At 40.8% G+C, this 19,023-nt stretch overlaps 4 protein-coding genes across 7 annotated transcripts in view; 2 read left to right on the top strand and 2 right to left on the bottom strand.

The window, feature by feature from the left end:
- The first annotated feature begins 190 nt into the window (after nt 1-190).
- Nucleotides 191-9,577, top strand: dclre1c (DNA cross-link repair 1C, PSO2 homolog (S. cerevisiae)). Of its 2 annotated transcripts, XM_077710107.1 has the most exons (14): nt 191-411; nt 502-553; nt 639-723; nt 817-876; nt 942-997; nt 1,041-1,142; nt 1,202-1,274; nt 1,345-1,485; nt 1,554-1,783; nt 1,847-1,901; nt 1,973-2,061; nt 2,132-2,226; nt 2,612-3,138; nt 6,557-9,577. In XM_077710107.1, the coding sequence occupies exons 1-13, from the start codon at nt 303-305 to the stop codon at nt 3,127-3,129; spliced, it is 1,665 nt and encodes a 554-aa protein (XP_077566233.1). In that variant the 5' UTR covers nt 191-302; the 3' UTR covers nt 3,130-3,138; nt 6,557-9,577. The 2 variants fall into 2 exon arrangements, with proteins under 2 accessions (XP_077566233.1, XP_077566232.1); XM_077710106.1 differs by having other exon boundaries at nt 191-553.
- Nucleotides 3,324-5,945, bottom strand: LOC144181554 (uncharacterized). Its single transcript, XM_077710115.1, has 2 exons — nt 5,568-5,945; nt 3,324-5,252 (listed from the first exon to the last, which is right to left on the bottom strand). The coding sequence occupies exons 1-2, from the start codon at nt 5,599-5,601 to the stop codon at nt 3,682-3,684; spliced, it is 1,605 nt and encodes a 534-aa protein (XP_077566241.1). The 5' UTR covers nt 5,602-5,945; the 3' UTR covers nt 3,324-3,681.
- LOC144181556 (paired box protein Pax-6-like) lies at nt 6,237-8,882 on the bottom strand. 3 transcript variants are annotated; one of them, XM_077710120.1, is made up of 7 exons: nt 8,754-8,882; nt 7,282-7,412; nt 6,995-7,210; nt 6,828-6,909; nt 6,667-6,759; nt 6,540-6,595; nt 6,237-6,431 (listed from the first exon to the last, which is right to left on the bottom strand). In XM_077710120.1, the coding sequence occupies exons 2-7, from the start codon at nt 7,336-7,338 to the stop codon at nt 6,402-6,404; spliced, it is 534 nt and encodes a 177-aa protein (XP_077566246.1). In that variant the 5' UTR covers nt 7,339-7,412; nt 8,754-8,882; the 3' UTR covers nt 6,237-6,401. The 3 variants fall into 3 exon arrangements, with proteins under 3 accessions (XP_077566246.1, XP_077566245.1, XP_077566244.1); XM_077710119.1 differs by lacking the exon at nt 8,754-8,882 and adding an exon at nt 7,500-7,712 and having other exon boundaries at nt 6,237-6,435; XM_077710118.1 differs by lacking the exon at nt 8,754-8,882 and adding an exon at nt 7,500-7,712.
- Nucleotides 9,578-11,104: 1,527 nt separating the features above from the next.
- The window catches only part of snd1 (staphylococcal nuclease and tudor domain containing 1), a 72,914-nt gene continuing 64,995 nt past the window's right edge, over nt 11,105-19,023 (top strand). Inside the window, exons 1-10 of the mRNA XM_077710125.1 lie at nt 11,105-11,339; nt 12,311-12,460; nt 13,142-13,262; nt 13,467-13,548; nt 13,647-13,807; nt 13,921-14,012; nt 14,829-14,987; nt 15,062-15,168; nt 15,241-15,331; nt 17,176-17,280. Coding sequence (XP_077566251.1) covers nt 11,265-11,339; nt 12,311-12,460; nt 13,142-13,262; nt 13,467-13,548; nt 13,647-13,807; nt 13,921-14,012; nt 14,829-14,987; nt 15,062-15,168; nt 15,241-15,331; nt 17,176-17,280 — 1,143 coding nt within the window. The 5' untranslated portion in view covers nt 11,105-11,264. The remainder of the gene's footprint in view (nt 11,340-12,310; nt 12,461-13,141; nt 13,263-13,466; nt 13,549-13,646; nt 13,808-13,920; nt 14,013-14,828; nt 14,988-15,061; nt 15,169-15,240; nt 15,332-17,175; nt 17,281-19,023) is intronic.

Below are 19,023 nucleotides of genomic sequence, written 5' to 3'. Positions count from 1 at the left end.
TTAAAAAAGCGCCAAAGTCAAACGCAGGAAGTACGTTTTAAAAAAGCGCCAAAGTCAAACGCAGGAAGTACGTTTTAAAAAAGCGCCAAAGTCAAACGCAGGAAGTACGTTTTAAAAAAGCGCCAAAGTCAAACGCAGGAAGTACGTTTTAAAAAAGCGCCAAAGTCAAACCCAAATCCAGGAAGTTCGCTTAAAAAATGCGCCAAAGTCAAACCCAAATCCAGGAAGTACGTTTTAAAAAAGCTCCAAAGCCAAACCCAAATCCAGATTGACGTTGAATTGGATGTTGTAGTTGTGGCAAAATGAGCACTTTTGCGGGCCGGATGCTGGAATATCCTCACATTTCTCTCGATTGCTTCGACCAAGAAAATTTGAAGGCGCGCGCCTTCTTCCTGTCGCACTGTCACAAAGGTAAGCTGCTAGCGATTCTATATAAACGAAACATCAATTTGAACCAATTTTATTCCTCCACCTTTAAAAAAAACAAATATCCGCCATTAGATCACATGAGAGGACTAAAAGACCCTCAACTGCAGGCAAAGCTGAAATGCAGGTGATGACCCGTCATTGTTATTATTCAGATCGTTTTGGACTGAGCAAAATATGCGAGATGATGCTGTTCTCTTGCCACTTTTCAGCCGTAAAGTGAAATTATACTGCTCGCTGGTTACCAAAGAGCTGTTGCTTAGTAAACGCCAATATCTCTTCTGGAAGGACTACATTGTGAGTTAAAAAAAACGAAGTCAAAAGTACTTGCGTTCGACGTCGCATCCAATTCACGTCACCAATGACCATTGGTTCCCTCTTGTGGTTGAGGTTCCGTTGGAGCTGGAGAGCCCCACTCACATTTCTCTGCTAGACCAATCATCCGGAAAGGTGAGACCCGTTAGGCTGTCTTAAACAAAATAGACTTCCCCATGTTGACGCTGCATCTGGCGCAGAGCGAGGAGCTGGTGGTCACCTTGCTTCCGGCGGGACACTGCCCCGGCTCCGTCATGTGAGTCTGCCGCCGCCTCCGAGGTTTTAACCCACGGCTTTAGGTTCCTCTTCGAAGGTTGCCGTGGAAATGTCCTGTACACGGGCGACTTCCGGCTGGCGCCAGGCGACGCCGCCAGAATGGCGCATCTGCATTCGGGCGGCAGGTAAGGCCCCACCCCCATGGACTTTTTGGTCTTCCTAGTCACATTCGCTCACCACACAGAGTAAAGGACATCCAGAGCATCTACGTGGACTCCACTTTCTTTGAGCCATGCTTCTACCAGATCCCATCTCGGGTAAAACTAAACGCCAACCACCGCTATTTAACTCCACGTGCGCTAGCTGAACCACTTGACCTTGGCGCAGGAAGCGTGTGTGGACGCCATCGTGCGTCTGGCGGACGACTGGATGACTCGGGGCGCCGCTCACGTGGTTTGGCTCAACTGCAAAGCCACGTACGGGTACGAGTACTTATTTGCCAGGTTGGCGGAACGCTTTGACAACAAGGTAAACGGTGCCATTGCTCCCGAGGACACCGTCCATCCGTCTCAAGACCCCCCCACACGTGCGCACAGGTGCACGTGAACGATCTGGCCATGTTTCGGAAAATGCCGGACATCCTGAGCTGCGTGACGACCGATCCCCGCACGCGGATCCACGCCTGCCGACAGCCCAAGGGGACGTATATCCATGGCAACCGGCTACCGTGCAGCCACGGCTATGACGGCTTTGCCCGCGTGCTCAGCATCAAACCGTCTACTATGTGGTTTCGGGAAAAGGCGGACAAGAGCGAGATCGTCATGAGGTAACGCCACCGCCGTTTGCCGTTGTACAAGACGAGGTGGATTCATGTTTTCTTGTCCGCTAGGTCGGGTAACAATGGCTTCCGAGCTTGCTTCAGCTTCCACTCGTCCTACTCCGAGGTCCTCCATTCGGATGTTGAACTTTCCCCAGTGGCGTTTTTCCTCGGCTAATGTGGCGGACATCTTTACAGATTCGAGACTTCTTGTGCTACCTGAAACCGGTTCGCGTCTTCCCCAACGTCATCCCGGCGGGGCGCACCTTGGCAGAGGTCACCGAGATGTCAGTCAGGATGCCGAGATGCCCGTCCGTCGACCGTTGGAGAACAAACTAATCCAAATGTTCCCGGTAGGCTTCAAACTACGTGCCGGGATCCCCCGAAGGAGAAGTTCATTTACAAGCCACTAGGGGCACTCAAGCGCAGCGCTGTCGAGAGTCACGTGAAAGGTAATGTATTTAATAATTGGTTTTAATTTCAAAAGCAAACCATTTTTTATTATGTTTCATATTAAAGTGGAAAACTGAAAATATTTTTATATATTTTTAGATTTGGCAAGATGATTTTTGACCTAAAAACAGAAAAAAATGGATTAAAAAATGCAATTATTGATTTAAAAGGGGGAAAATCAGGAAATATAATATACATCTATACACTTCATTTGAATTTCATCCTAAAACAGAAAGTCAAGCCACTCATGATTTACTTACTGGGCCACACAAAATGATCCGGCGGGCCATATTTGGCCCGCGGGCCGCCACTTTGACACCTGTGCACTAAGCCTCTAAAATCACTGTATTCAAACAAGCCACGCCCCTTTCTCACATCTGTCAGGTGACATCAGTGACGACGACGACCATCTTTTCGATGGCGCCGACGTGCCGCCACGGAGGAAAAAGCTGAGCGCTGGTGTGGCAAATGGCGTCCCGACAGAGCGCCGGGAGGCGGGCGCCGTCTCACCCCCGACGGACCAGAAGGAGACCCCGCCCCTGAGCGTGCCCCAATCCGAACGTTGGGACTACGGGAACCGCCAGAACTACGTGGATTGCACAGAGTCCAACGACGACAGCGAAAGTGACGAAGACGGCGGGAGCGAGCTGCCCAAGTGGGACGACTACTTCATCGCCGAAACGGCGCCCGACAGCCAGAGCGAGTCGGAGAGTCGCAAAAGCGACAGCCAACCGGAGAGCCAAGAACTGGTCAACCAGGATTTTGCATTGGTGCTGTCTGAGAGTTCATCGCAGGAAATGGAAGGAATGGAACGCGGCTCTGGCGACGCCCCCTGCTGGCGAGCGTCATCGGACTCTGAGGTGGCGTGCGTGCAGAAATCCAAAAGGCCGACAACGCCGTAAGACCCTACAGTAAGTTTTTTTTCCATCTAGTTCTGATGAGATGTAGATTAAGGCTTTTTTAATTTAAAAAAAAAAGACAATCTATCTATACTTAGCCTTTTTAATTCTTTTTAAAAATGACCATGTATCGTAGATTAGATTAAAATGAAGACCATATATAATAATCGTGAATAGTAAGGCTTTTTATTAAAAAAAAAACAACCATGTATAGTAAAAGTAGAGTTGAATGACAATAATTTAAAAGACAAATCCAGTAAACAAATTGAAGTGAGTTGAAAAAATATTAAAAAAAAAAACAAAACCCAAAAAAGGGGGATTTATGAAAATAATTCAAATCAATCGATATAAGAAAAAGGAAAATCCACAATCTTTCATACAGAAAAGGATGAAGTCAGCAAGAATTACACACATTTGTGTCTTTGAAGTCAATCCTTATGACTAAATTCTTGGCAACAAACTGAGCAGGGAAAGGGTTTCTTACCAATGTGGGTTCTCATGTGTCATTTTTCCCCCTTTGGAGCTTTAGCCACAAAGTGAGCTGGTCAACATTTCTTAACCAATGGGTTCTTGTGTGGCTTTTTCATTGAGTTTTGGTAGTGAGTCCGTGGCCACAGACTGAGCAGCAAAACATTGTTTTCCAATGTGGGATCTTGAGTGTCGTTTTAAGCTTCTCTTATGAGCGAATGCTTGACCACAAACTGAGCACAAAAATGGTTTTTCACCAGTGTGTGTTCTTGCATGACTATTTAAGCCTGTCTTTGTTGTAAATGTCTGAGGACAAACTGAGCAGGAAAATGGTTTTTCACCAGTGTGTGTTCTTGCATGACTATTTAAGCCTGTCTTTGTTGTAAATGTCTGAGGACAAACTGAGCAGGAAAATGGTTTATCGCCAGTGTGTATTCTTGAATGACTAATTAAGCTTGCCTTCTGTGTAAATGTCTGACCACAAACTGAGCAAGAAAATGGTTTTACACCTGTGTGGGTTCTTGCGTGATTATTTAAGCCTCCCTTCTGTGTGAATCCTTGACCACAAACTGAGCAGTTAAATGGTTTCTCACCGGTGTGGGTTATTAAGTGTTTTTTTAAGTAATTCATTACTGCAAAGCTTCTGCCACAAACTAAGCATAGAAATGGTTTTTCACCTGTGTGGGTTCTTGAGTGGGTTTTTAAATGTTGCTGTTCGGAAAAGGTTTGAGCACAAATTGAACAGGAAAAGGGTTTTTCCCCAGTGTGGGTTCTTAGGTGCCTTTTTAATGTGGCGTTGGTAGAGAATCTGTGGACACAAAATGGGCAGGCAAAACATTTTTCTCCAGAGTGGATTTTGAAGTGTTCTTTTAAATTTCCCTTTATCCTGAATGTTTTACCACAAACTGAACACGTAAATGGTTTTTCACCCGTGTGTGTTCTCATGTGAGTTTTTAAGTTTTGCTTTCGAGAAAAGGCTTGACCACAAACTGAGCAGGAAAATGGTTTTTCATCAGTGTGTGTTCTTGAGTGATAATTTAAGTTTCCCATCTGTGAGAATGCTTTACCACAAATAGAGCATGTAAAGGGTTTCTCCCCAGTGTGGGTCATCAAATGCGATTTTAAATGATACTTATTCCGAAATGTTTTCTCACACTGGGTGCATTCGTAGAGTTTGTCGCCACTGGGGTTTTTCTTAAGACCTTCATCGTCATCATCATCATTATAAAGCAACGAGTCATCACTATCAGATATAGGAGCAATTAAATTTTCAGCTTGCCATCCTTCTGTTGAGCTAGCCACGCCCTGATCATCTTCCCTCTTCAAGGGCTCACCAATTGACCAGGTGATATCTTCCTGCTCTTTGATTGGAGGTTGCTCTTCTCTCTTATGCTGGCGTTGAAGGGTCTCTGGCTCCTCCTCTTTAATTTGGGGCCATGTTGTGGCTTTTTCAGGCTCCGCCCTTCCACTAGACACACCCCGATTATTTCCGCTTTTTAAGGGCTCATGAGTTGACCAGGTCACATCTTCCTCCTTTTTGATTGGTTGCTCTTCTATCATTTGTTGTTGAGGGAACTCTAGCTCCTCCTCTTTGATCTGAAGGGGTTCACCAGGAAACTCTGACCCCCACCCATCAGGACCAGGATCATTTCTAAAACCTGCAAAAACACAAAGATACATTTATATATTTTATTAACTATCTAAATAGAAACCTTTTAAAAAGTATCCTCACAGGCAATTAAAATTTGCCCAAAATCTTCTTTTTGGACCTCTTCTTTGCAAATATTCTCTTGTATTTTTGATTCATTTTATTCTATTAAATTAAGAAGGAAAATGATAACTATTACTTTTTATTCACATTGAAAAAAAATCCATAGACTTGAGGAAATGAATTATTTGCAATGGCAGCAAACAAAAATAGCACTTCTACAATTAGCATTAGGTGAATATATCCATATAAAAACTAAACCCACCTTCTAGACTGTGAAGGACAACTTTTGCATACATTATTTTGCAAATTGTCGAGTGTTGCTCCTGGAATTTTGCTGGTCTTTTCCCACACGTAAATTCTGATGGCAGCCAGCGCCCTTGATAGCTTGGTAGCTAGGCTAAGCTAAAGTAGGACGCAAAGCTTCAACAAAACGACTTAAAGAGGATGTTGACTGATATTTCAGGCCGTAAAGTAGCTCATTCTAGACGCTGACAAGTCGACGTCGCGTGGGTATAGTTAAATTTACGGAATTTGTGGAAATACAAGACGCGTAACTGTCAAGACGAAATTGAGACTAAGAACGGAACCATGATTTTTAGGTGTTGCGCATGCGCGCGCTTAATTGCGTCACTTTTCGGTGGATGCGTGTCACCGATTGGAATCATGGGAGATGAAGTTCTTCACTGAAAAGGCTTGACGCGCAGGAATCAGTCCCTTATACGCATATTGGTACCGATCTCTAGCGGCCAGGAAATATGTATTTTAAGTATATGTATTTTAATTTCAATATTTGTTTACACTGTACAATAAGACTGTCAATCACAAGTTATTGAATAGGCGCATCTTGAAGAAATAATATCAGAAAAATATACATTTCTCCATGGTGTTTTAAATACAAAAGGACACGTTTTTTTCTTCTTCTTTTATTTAGATTACATTAGATTAGATTGCAATTTTATTTCATCCCGTATTTGGGAAATTCCATTGATTGCAGTAGCAAGTACAGACACAGAAGACATTGTAGACCTAGGTGGAAAAACTGGAGCCATACACAAGATGTCCACAAGGACTGTAGACTGAGGTTAAATATGCAGAATTACTCTGTAGTCTGGAGATGATCATCTTCCTTGCTTAGAGCACAAAATACAAAGCAAAATATATAGTAAAGCATTAAGAAATACTAAAATGCAATTGCCCACCCCTTGTTTAGACTGGAATAACAAATTTTTCTTACCTGGATTATGTCCTTAGGAATTCCCACCTGGGCTTCGTATGGACTGAAGGAAAACTCTGCGGCATGGACAGTTAAGAACATTTTCAACTGAAATGATCCAAATGGTAAAACAATTTAAAACACTTACCTTTTTCCAAGATATTGTTTTGCTCCAAAGTAAGTTGGGCATCATAATGGCCAGTCAAAGTGTTGGCTTCTTCTTCTTTGGTGGTGTAAAAGCCTGCAGTGAAGAGACAACTCCATTTATGACATGAATATTTCAATCTAATATTCTTAGAGGCAACTTACTGCGTAAAGACAGACATCGCATATCAATGGGCGGTCCTAAATCCCATGGGATTCTTCTCAAAATCCTGTTTATGGATGAAACCTTCCAGACCACAAAACATGTTCATACTTTCATACATTTTTATACATATGAAAGCCTCAGAAGAAGGAAATAAAGCAGCATTTACACTTGGAACTTTAGAAGCATGGCAGCTTCGAGTTGCCAACAGGCGATTCCGAATTTCCCGTCCAAAAACGGATGGATTATCTCGCTTAAATTGAACAATGGCGCCCACCACGGTTGGCGTCAGGAGGCGTGGTCGGCTACCCCCGATCATCTTGGGTTGGATGACTCCAGTAAGGCGGTAGCGTCTTAGGATTTTACTCACACACCCTGTGGATACCTGGAAAGAACAATCTGGATTAATACTAATACTGAGCCATTCATATTTGAGAGAATTTCCTTCCTGACTACCTTTAAGATCCTGGAAATCTGACTTAAGCGCAATCCTTCTGACGCCAGTTCCACCATTTTTCTACGTTTGTCATCCGGCAATGGTCTACCGTTGAGGAATGTTCCACCCAACTCATTGGTGCTGCTACCTTCTGTTGAAAAACAAAAGGACAGGTAGAAATATGGCTTTTCCAAACAATCTTCAATGGTCGTCAAATCCAATTTTTTTTCTTCAGAACCTTCATTTGCAGGCTTTAAATGTGTCCCCCACATGTCAGTTTGATTTTGAGTTGCCTTCTGGTGCTTTGGTTTGTCCTCTCTGCTTATTTATAGCTGGCCAAATGTCAATATTGGATGTTAACTCATTGGCTGCCATTGACGACGATAGACGTAAACTGGGCAGATTAGATATACACATTACTTTTTTTACAAGGGTTATTTATTTAGCCTTCAAATTTGAGTTTTACTATAGTAAAATGACCTTAATTTCAAAATGGATGCAGCCAATTCATAATTGGGTCACCGGTATAATCAGGAATTTTCTAGCATATTAATTAGATTGGGTTTAGCATTCAAATCCAGTTTGTGTGGAGTTTGTTGTTCCCCCTGGGCCTACATTGTTTTTTTCTGGGTACTCCAATATCCTCCCACATTCCAAAAATATGCATGATAAGCTGATTGGACACTCCAAATTGCACCCAGGTGAGTGGTTGTCTTTCTCCTGCGATCAGCCCTGGTGACCCTAGAGCTAAATGGGCAAACTACGGCCTGCGGGCCAAATGCGGCCCACTAGGCCTTTTTAATCCGGCCCGCCGACGTTGTCCAAATAATTTTTTTTCTCCAAGTAGCTCTGTCCACTCTTATTTGTTTTTCATGTTTTACAGCCCCTCTATTTTTTTAAATGACATTTTAATATTTCTTAATACATTCCTTTTTACTTTACTTAGTACTTTATCATTTTTACTTTAATGATGAGTGATGAGTATATTAATTCTTTAGTCCTTTTTTTCTGTTTATATTTCATATGTACTGTTAACGGATGCACTTTTTTATATGTATCCTATCTTGTGCTGACCCATCTGTCAAATTTTTAAAGTCAATGAGGCCCCCAGGCCCAAAAAATTTGCCCACCCCTTTCCATGCTCAGGATACATTGGAGCAAAAACATGTTGCCATTAAACCCATCCATTTTGGATGAATGACCAACCCATAGAAGCTACTTCAACCCATCTACCGACTGGTCGCCACCATCCATGGATGACCGATCACCTGAACCTCCCTCCCATCCTTTTCCCACGTACTAAAATCGCAACAGGAGGATTTCCATAAGCAAACATTTGGAGATGAGGCCCAAGGACAAGTACCATCTGTTAAAGTCATTTTGATGACTCGTAAATCCATCCCAGCCCGGACTACCTTTATTACGTTTTGTCTCCAAATGTCAACAAACAGTGACAGAAGATAGACCGAGGCGTCAGGGCGCCAAAAATCACCTCCACAGATGTTCCCCCATACTGGACCATAGATAAAATATGCTGTAAACGTCCCGATGGAAAGATTTGACGAGCAAATATTAGTCGACTGTGTGGACTAAATAAGGGAGGGCGAATAGAAACTTTGGACTTTTCAAACTGGGGGTTGTTTGGAGACTAATTGAAGATCATTAGTGTGTCCACATAGAAGTAAGTACCTGATTATTCAAAACATATGGTAGGAATTATACATTAACCTCAATTGGAGTTTCCATGGTTACCAATCATGTCAGCTATTTATTTGATTACCCTTCATCATTGATTTATTAACTTTTACAGATTGGCTTCCCAATATGCTGTTTACTTACTCATCCATGGCAAAAAGACCTCCCTAACCTTATGGAGAGTCGAAAAAGATTGGACGCTGACCACCGTCAATCTCACCAAAATGTCAACATTCACTACAAGTCCTCACATAACAAATGGATTCACTTCCCGGGGTGAAAAAATAAGGTAAACAGCATTTTTCCCTGTGCGTAAATGGCCACCGAGAACCTATTCCACTACTTTGATGGTGCTTCTTCACAGCACCCAAATGGGTAACATCAGAAAATATTAGGGTGTCTTGTTCCTTTGGGTTTTTCACCCGTAAATCTGTCCTTATTTAGACATGGACGCCATGGGAAAGGTAAGATAATGGGTTGCGTAAAAGGCCTGCAAGAGTGCGTAAAAACGAGATAGGACGCAGCCGTGTGTGCGTCCATGTTTGTGTGTGTGTCTGTCACTATTGCATTGTGTGTATTTTTGCAGTATGGCCATGTTTTTTGAGTTTTCTGTTTATCTGTCCACATACACATAATACTATCATCTCAAATTATAGGCATTTTGTTTATGTTTTTGATGGCACCAGCATTGATTATGAAAATAACATTTGGTGTTATTTGGAGATTGTCTCTTTAGTGCATGGGTAGGGAACCTATGGGTTGGGAGCCATATGTGGCTAATTTTGATGGGTAGATATGGTTCTTCGGTAACTGGTTGTGGTAAAATACTGGTGATCTAAATCCTGAATGCACCAATGGGAGCCTCATGCCGGAACTGTGGCACTGACACTATTGTTAACGCCTTTTTAATCCTAATTTTTCTTCATTAGACTCTTCTGTATGCATACTCTCATTGATACTCATTGATTAGGGCGCACGGACAACGGTCTGTTGGTCTAGAGAGAGTTTAATATCTAAGTACTGTTTAATATCTAAATACTGTTGAAACCAGTATATATTTATATATTAAACTCTCATGAATATAATTTTGAGAACTAGTTTCAACAGTACTTAGATATTAAACAGTACTTAGATATTAAGCAGTACTTAGATATTAAACAGTACTTAGATATTAAGCAGTGCTCAGATATTAAACAGTACTTAGATGTTAAAAAGTACTTAGATATTAAACAGCACTTGGATATTAAATAGTACTTAGATTTTAAACAGTACTTCGATATTAAGCAGTACTTAGATATTAAACAGTACTTAGATATTAAACAATACTTAGATATTAAACAGTACTTAGATATTAAACAGTACTTAGATGTTAAACAGTACTTAGATATTAAACAGTACTTTGATATTAAACAGTACTTAGATCTTAAACTTCTCTCTTAGATATTAAACTCTCTTTCATGGATATAATTTTGAGAGCTGGTTTGAACAGTAAACTCTCTGTCACCATTTGACCGGCCCCCTTTAAAAAAAAGTCAAAAGATGATGTGGGGAAAATGGAAGAACTTTTCAGGTGCTTCTTATTTTCTGCAGAAAGCTCATTGGTCAAAGTGTCTGTGATGGATCAGTTGGGACAAAAATCTGCACCCACATTGGCCCTCGGGGACTATTTTGGGGACCCCTGCACTATGACATTAAAATTTCTAAAAAGTTCTAATGTTCAAATATAAAATGGATCCTGTTACTATACATAGAGGCCCAAATTTGATTTAAACTCCTCGTTAAAAACCAACAGGGAATTGCCTTTATCAAAATTTCCTATTATTATTATTTTTATTCAAAATTTGAGGCATCTGTCAAAACATAACCAGACATCACACAAACTCCAAAACGTGACTACAAAGTCAAAAAAGTAAATCACTGTAAAGTCACAATGAAACATATAAAAGCACCAATCAATACATCATTTTAAGAATGAATCCAATCTTGAATTTGATCCAGCATTTCATACTACTATGCTGACGTGTCTAAGACCATAACCCGGAAAAGCTTTTTTTGGATCTGCTTGCACGGCGCTGAATCTTCCCCATTGACTTCCATTCATTCCGGATCGGAAGGAGTGTTCAAACTACGGTGACGTATGTGAATAAACGGGTGCGTGAATCCGTGTTCTTCCGGTACAACGTGTGTGTTGACCAGCGATCAGCCTTTTTCTCTTGGCTTTCTGTAGATCAGTCACTCCTCTAGTGTCCCAGATTCCTTTTACCCGGAGTACCCCTCTAGCGACGTAAAAACATCTCAACCGGTAGACATGGCATCTGTTTCGGCTACTGCTCAGACAGCCTCCGCTCCTTCTGCGGGGGTCCAAAGAGGCATAGTAAAGATGGTAAGAGCCTCCCTCATGTGTAGATGCTAATTAGCCACTTAGCATCGGTCAATTTCTTTCAATGGAATTGACATTTATGATGTAACGATCGCCATCGGAAGAATTTATGAGGCGATCTTAACTTCCAACCAATGCACTGTCAATGTCCGATGCAAGGAACCGTGAAGTTAGCACCCCGATGTTGGCTCGCTGCTAAAAAAAAAAACGCTACGGGCAAATGGCGTTTTTCGACACCCGTAAAGTGATTTAAAACTTGCAGACGCGTGACGTGGCGAGTTGAGAACAACTCTCAGCATGGTTTGGTGTATGATTTTGGGATGCCATAAGCGTGGCAGATGTTAGATTTCCCAGCTAAACAAACGATGGTTCGCAGTAAGGGAGCAGTGACATCTCGACGCTCGCTGCTCTCTTTTATTGGCTGGAAGCGATGGTGATGAACTTTAAACTTTGGAATGATCTTACCGAGTTTGAAATGTTAGTGATCAACTTTGTACGATTCTACTCTTCCTTCCTACGATGTGTAAAGTGCGACTTTGTGCTTTTGGTTCAAATCCCCCCCCTCTGTCTCCCTCCAGCGGACTTGACAGGTGCGACTGGACCAGAACCAGTCGTTATCGTAATTATTATTCGTATTCATATTAATATTATGGTTTGTTTCCATTGCTGTCTTCTCTAAAACTCCCGTTTTAAAAGTTATCCTGATCCACTTCTGATTTGAGCATCTTGCATCCAACTGTATGTTACCATGGCAACAGGCCGCAAGGATGTGCAACTTAGTTTTTACTTGTTGACGGCAATATATATAAAACGTCCTATCAGTTTTAACAGATTTGACGTCTACTAGTGACAAACTCATTTTAAATCATAAGAGAAGAAAGAAAAGTGTCGCATCATATGAAATGAGCTACATGATAAGATGTCTGATAAGTTGTTTTCATTATCCTAATGCTTGTTTTTTTTTTTTTCACTAGGTCCTGTCAGGGTGCGCCATCATCGTGCGCGGTCAGCCTCGCGGCGGCCCGCCTCCAGAGCGCCAGATTAACCTGAGCAACATCCGAGCCGGCGCCATGGCCCGGCGGGCTGCCCAGAGCCAGCCCGACACTAAGGACACCCCCGATGAGGTGATGTTTTGTTGAGTTTATGAGGGGCGTTTTGAAGCTAATGAGAAAAATTTAATGTGGTGATCATTACAAAAGCAGCACACAAGTAATAGACTAATACTATATATACTGTGTATCTACTAATACAGGGGGGTGGGGGGGTGGTTAAATTTTTCTGCCCGGGGGCCACATTGACTTAAAAAAATTGACAGATGGGCCAGGTCAGCACAAGATACGATACATATAAAAAAGTGCATCCGTTAACAGTACATATGAAACATAAACAGAAAAAAAGGAATAAAGTATTAACATACTCATCACTCATCATTAAAGTAAAAAGTATAAAGTACAAAGTCAAGTAAAAAGGAATGTATTAAGAAATATTAAAATGTCATTTATAAAAAGATAGAGGGGATGACGGTAATGATTTATTAAGCCATTAAAAAGAATAACAAACCCATGCTTAAATATTTTCTATTTTTGTTGACATTTGGCAAAAAACATATGAACATGCACATAAACATGTTTTGTAAATTACTTTTCTTAACGTTTTCCAAGAAAAATTTCTCATTGAGGCATTTTATAACCTGAATATTTCATAAGTACAGATATCACTGTATGTTGTATTGAAAATTTCAGCTATTTTCCAATTGTTTTCTTAAAATCCTACTTTAAAAAAAAAAAATCCGTTTTTGCTGGTAGCCATGGGCCTTTCAAGCCAGAGAGTTCCTGCGTAAGAAGCTGATTGGCAAAGAAGTGTTCTTCACCGTCGAGCTCAAGACCGCTCTGGGCCGCGAGTACGGCATGGTCTATCTTGGAAAAGGTCAGTATGCTCATTTTCCTTTGTTTCCAACAAAATAACTTACAGTACGGTGGGTGTGTTCTATAGGTTTGAAAATACAGTAAATCTACATCATACAGTTGTACTTTAACTACTTGGAGTGTTGAGGGAGTCTGATTGCTATGCGGGTTAAATTAAATGTTTTGGAAAATCTGTTGTTACATTTTTTTCTCCACTCTTGATCAGATACAAGCGGGGAGAACATCGCTGAGTCGCTGGTGAGCGAGGGCCTGGCCACAGTGCGACGTGAAGGGATCCGAGGCAACAAGTATGATGCACCGACCTATCAATTCAAACCTGCTTTTTAATATTTTGCCCCAAAAAAAGGAAGGCAAATCTGTAAATCTGCAAATCATTTCATTTTAGTCCAGACCAAGTAAGACTGTGCGACATGGAGGACCAAGCCAAATCATCCAAGAAAGGCATGTGGAGTGAAGGTGGCGGTGCGCACACCATCCGCGACCTCAAGTATACCATCGATAATCCACGCAACTTTGTGGACTCCCAGCATCAGAAGCCCATCAATGGTAAATAATTGTTCACAACTGCTTTGTTAATTTTGCTGGGCGATTAATAAGCAAGCAATTAGCTTCTTTGTCTTTTTTTTGACAAAAAAAAATCCCTTTTCTTCTCTCCACAGCCATTATCGAGCACGTTCGTGATGGCAGTGTGGTTCGTGCCCTTCTTTTGCCTGACTACTACCTTGTCACCATCATGCTGTCTGGAGTCAAGGTAATTTAAGACGATTATACTTGACTAAGAACAAAAAATATATTTATAGATAGATAAAAAATATAACGTGTTTGTTTTGGGAAGTGACATAAAAAGTTCATCCGCACATTTATCGTATTTTCTCGTATATAAGTCGCCCCCTCGTGTATAAGCCGCACCCATAAAGTTTCCTTGAAATTTTTGATTTTACAATTTCTCGCTTTATAAGCCGTCCCTCGATTCCCAATTTTCACTTCCATATTCATAGTTTTAATAGAGTAAAAATTTGTTACTTTGAAGGGAAAATCTTAAGAAAAATAATTACAAATGGTATTTCTGAGATACTGTATCTATGTATTAAAAGCACATTATTAGGGTCAGTATCATAAGGAAGTTATAATAATCATTATGCTTGTCTTTGTGAATGCAAAATGTCAAATTATTTGTTTTTCGTGTTTTACAGCCTCTCCCTCTATCTTTTTTTAAATGACATTTTAATATTTCTTAATACATTCCTTTTTACTTTACTTCATACTTTATACTTTTTACTATACTGATGAGTGATGAGTATGTTAATACTTTAGTCCTTTTTTTCCGTTTATGTTTCATATGTACTGTTAACGGATGCACTTTTTTATTTTAATCGTATCTTCTGCTGACCCATGTGTCAAATTTTTAAAGTCAATGTGGCCCCCAGGCCGAAACATTTGCCCACCCCTGGTCTAGATAATCTCTAGTCTTCCACCATTTGAAGATAGGATGTTACTTACCATGCACTCAATATGCTGTCATTCTTAACAAGTAAAATTTGAATCAGTCAATTGTCGTCTCTTGCAGTGTCCCACATTCAAACGGGAAGCAGACGGCACGGAGACACCAGAGTCTTTTGCCGCAGAGGCCAAATTCTTCACAGAGTCGAGGCTACTACAGCGGGATGTGCAGATCATCCTGGAGAGCTGCCCCAACCAGGTCATCTTAGGAACCATCATGCACCCAGTAAGTACTGACTATAAACTCACTCGATAAAGTATCCTCAGCGCACGTTCATTTTTATTTTTTTCTCTCCAAAGAATGGCAACATTACAGAACTTCTACTAAAGGAGGGTTTTGCCCGATGCGTTGACTGGTCCATGGCCGTCTACACTCAAGGGCCCGACAAACTGCGAGCCGCTGAACGGTGAGAAAACCGTAATTTTGAAGATGCTTTTGACTGCTTTTTTTTACATGCTTCTTATTTTTTTGTATGTAGATCTGCTAAAGAGCGTAAAGTACGTATATGGAAGGACTATGTGGCACCCACAGTCAATTTGGACCAGAAGGACAGACAATTTGTGGCCAAGGTGAGGCGCTCACTATTCATCCATGTCGGGAATTAATGGCTTTTTTAATGGCAAAATCCGTCTATGGTTACTATTGGGATTTTTTTTCTCTTATATTGCTGTGTTATATTGCTTTAACTTTCTGTTTTCAGGTGTTAGCAAGTAAATTAATTCATATTAGAGATGTTAAAAAGTATTGATACAGTATGTTTAATATAAATATACTAGTGAAACAAATTTAGTGAAATAAAAAGAGCATAAAAGTAAAGAAAATTACAATCCAAAGAGTTAAGTTTATCATATTAGACTATTTTTAATGTCTATAGATGAGAACCAAATATTTAAATATAATTTGTTTGCAACCTAAAGTAAAATAATTATAAGTCACATTTTTGGATGGCAATTGTTCATTTTATTAGGAACCAAATGTAAACATAGGACAATTTAACAATAGTGAAATGGAGAACAACAGGCTAAATATGCATTTGTTACCATAAGTTTTCCCAATAACCTTAGCTAAAAAAATAATTTAAAAAAGAAAATTAAAAGGCTGTTGTCAGAAAGAAAAAAAAATATAATTCAGTCATTTTTTGTCTGACAAAAGCGGCTTATATGCGAGTAAATACGGTAGTTAAACATGATTTTGCTTCAACCAATTTTGCCCACTTGAAACATGAAGAAAATTCATGCCGAAGCCACATTGGCCCATCTTCTAATGCAAGTCTTAATTAAAAGCGAGTCAAAGCCCTTACGACTTTCTTCTTTTCCCATAAACAAAGCATGACGGGCACTTTGAAAATGGCCCTTGCTCCAATTAGGCCAAACATGGCTGGCTCATGCTGCCAAAAGACAGGCACATATTAGCTTTGGAGGTTATTTCCCGGGGCTCTGGTGGTAGGGAAAGAGGGAGGGAGACACAAATGGAGGGATGAGGGAGAGATGAAAGTGTCCTCCACGCAAGTTTATAAACTCGCTGGCTGTGATAGTTCCTTGTCACTGTAGATATCTTGCATGTACTGTTGGTGGCAGTAGAGTGCCACTTCTGGTAAGCTAACAGACCCAGGCCATGAATCACACAGAGTCCCCCCCCATTTTTATCATATCAAATGACATGGCACCATCCTACATCTTTGTCCCCTTATTTAGGGCATTGATTTTTCTTGATGCCCCTCCCATTGGTATTCGTGACTTTTAATGATGACTTCATCTGTGGAGATTTGCATAATTTTACCCCAGCAGACGTGTGACTCACGTTAGGTCGCCAGGCGCCCAAATAACCGCGCCTCACGTTATGTTAATGCACTGTCCGCTAGGAAAATAATAATATTTTTGACCAATGTAGCCTGTCTTTTAATTGAGTCAATTATAGTGTTACGCACCATGATGTGGAGTTAGCACAGATATGGGCAAACTACGGCCCGCGGGCCACATCCGGCCCACCGACGTTGTCCAAATAATGTTAATAATAGCTCTGCCCACTCATTTGTTTTACAGCCCCTCCATCTTTTTTTAAATGACATTTTAATATTTCTTAATACATTCCCTTTTACTTTACTTTGTACTTTATACTTTTTACTTCAATGATGAGTGATGAGTATGGTAATACTTGAGTCCTTTTTTCTGTTTGTTTCATATGTACTGTTAACGGATGCACTTTTTTATCTGTATCATATCTTGTGCTGACCCGGCCCATCTGTTAAATTTTTAAAGTCAATATGGCCCCCAGGCCCAAAAGTTTGCCCACCCCTGGGTTAGTCTCTGAAGCTAAATATTGATATTCTTTAAAAAATATAGGTTAAATCATCAAACTAAAAGACTTCCCGCACATTATTTTAACAGTCTTTCACATGATGTTCTTTTTCCAGGTGATGCAGGTTCTCAATGCTGACGCTATGGTGCTCAAGGGCAACGCAGGCGAATACAAAACCATCCACTTGTCCAGCATCCGACCCCCCAGGATCGAGGGCGAGGTACGAGCACACACAAAATACATATTGGTGAATGAACATGAACATTTCTGGTATGCATTACAAATAGCAGATAGCTCATTTCTTGGGTGCGTGTGCCTCTTAACACAACCTTGTCAAAATGACCGTGGGAACGTGCCGTGACCACTCGCCGGCACCCCCCAAGACGCTGCTGGCACACACCCAGTGTTTGCAGCATTGCAGAGAGCGAGGCGAAGCTGAAGATTAAAACGCCACGCGCGCTTTATACACGCACATTGCTTGGTTACCTCGCATGGCAACCTTCTCTCGTCGTATTCTAGCTCGGGGGAGAGGAATAAAAAAAACAGAAATATTAAATATGTCAATAAAAAAAGGGCAGCTAGAAAATTTTCAAATGTCTCCTGCCAATTGTAGCAATAGTGTGGGTTTATTAGTTATTGGTTTAGTCCTTGTCTGCAAATGAAAGAAAGCCCTTGTCTATGAGTCACCCACCACATTGCATCTGATAACTCAGATCTAGCAAAACCTTAATGATATGCTTCACAGTGGAACATCTAAATGTGACACTGTATAGGTGGTTGGACGTTTGGCGGTTGGACGTTTGGTCGCCAGGTCTTTTGGTCGCCAGAGTTTTCTGTTGAAACCAGCTCTCAAAATTGTCTAAGAGAGAGAGTTTAATATCTAAGAGAGAGAGTTTAATATCTAAGAGAGAGAGTTTAATATCTAAGAGAGAGAGAGTTTAATATCTAAGAGAGAGAGTTTAATATCTAAGAGAGAGAGTTTAATATCTAAGAGAGAGAGTTTAATATCGAAGAGAGAGAGTTTAATATCTAAGTACTGTTTAATATCTAAGTACTGTTTAATATCTAAGTACATTTGACCGGCGACCAAACGTCCGGTCATGCACGAATATTATGTTCATGAGATAAAACAACAGATTATTCACCAAGTGTTCTTTTAGAGCAGGGCTCTCAAACCGATTCTGCAAAGACCCACAATGGGTCCTGGTCTTTGTTTCAACCGATCGATTGTCGACAGTTTAACTAATGAGGGGTCTTTTAAAATAAGTAATTGGATTCCTTCTCCACTTTAAAAAGATGTCTACATTTTATATATTATACTTTTTTTTTTTAAAATAATGGCATCGCACAATCTGCGAGCTTTGTAAACCAGCACCGCCTGCTTGCCATCCAGCTGGCTAGGCTTGTGGTCGCCATGACAGCAGTGCAGAGACATCGTTTCGCTACCCTTCAGATGTCGAAAAACAAATTGACGAGATGTCTTGGATTGAATTTGTAATTGATAGCTCATATAAGAGTGATTCTGTTTTCAATTGTCCTTTTCTAACCAAGACACATAGAAAGGTGCATTGCATTGTCGGCTTAAACTAAAACAGGCATTGGCAAAGAAGTTCCTCCTCCTCTTACAATTTATTTTCTTCCCAAATTAAGGGGTTAAGACATGTCATGTCAGGCTGTGGGTGTGCGCTCTGAAAACAAAGTACTTTTGGGGCAAAAAAATAGAACTAAAGCACTGGTAAAATCAATTTAGTGGCATGATTTGTTTTCTTTATCGTTGCTTTCCCCCAAGAAGATTCTCACTGCTGTGTATTTTGGGAAAAATGTCATATTTGGAAAGGGTTTCAAGTAGCCGCTCTGAACAATGACGGGTGTACATCCTTAACCCTACTTAGAAGCTCGCAAAACGCTGCATGTGGGCGAGTAGGCAGGAGTAAGCATTGAGTCACTTTTGTGGCACTGATGT

Source organism: Stigmatopora nigra, chromosome 23 (assembly GCF_051989575.1).
Source record: "Stigmatopora nigra isolate UIUO_SnigA chromosome 23, RoL_Snig_1.1, whole genome shotgun sequence".
NCBI lineage: Eukaryota > Metazoa > Chordata > Actinopteri > Syngnathiformes > Syngnathidae > Stigmatopora > Stigmatopora nigra.
Note: the sequence above shows the minus strand (reverse complement) of the source record. Positions and strands in the feature narration are given on the sequence as shown.

Excerpts from the sequence above, each read along its gene's own strand:
- dclre1c (XM_077710106.1), top strand. The coding sequence starts at position 303 with ATGAGCACTTTTGCGGGCCGGATGCTGGAATATCCTCACATTTCTCTC. Across the intron at positions 554-638 it reads CAGGCAAAGCTGAAATGCAG|CCGTAAAGTGAAATTATACT; the intron begins GTGATGACCCGT and ends GCCACTTTTCAG. Across the intron at positions 2,062-2,131 it reads TTGGCAGAGGTCACCGAGAT|GCTTCAAACTACGTGCCGGG; the intron begins GTCAGTCAGGAT and ends TGTTCCCGGTAG.
- LOC144181554 (XM_077710115.1), bottom strand. The coding sequence starts at position 5,601 with ATGTATGCAAAAGTTGTCCTTCACAGTCTAGAAG. Across the intron at positions 5,253-5,567 it reads TGTCCTTCACAGTCTAGAAG|GTTTTAGAAATGATCCTGGT; the intron begins GTGGGTTTAGTT and ends GTGTTTTTGCAG.
- LOC144181556 (XM_077710118.1), bottom strand. The coding sequence starts at position 7,533 with ATGTGGGGGACACATTTAAAGCCTGCAAATGAAG. Across the intron at positions 7,211-7,281 it reads AGATTTCCAGGATCTTAAAG|GTATCCACAGGGTGTGTGAG; the intron begins GTAGTCAGGAAG and ends TGTTCTTTCCAG. Across the intron at positions 6,432-6,539 it reads TTCCTAAGGACATAATCCAG|GAAGATGATCATCTCCAGAC; the intron begins GTAAGAAAAATT and ends GCTCTAAGCAAG.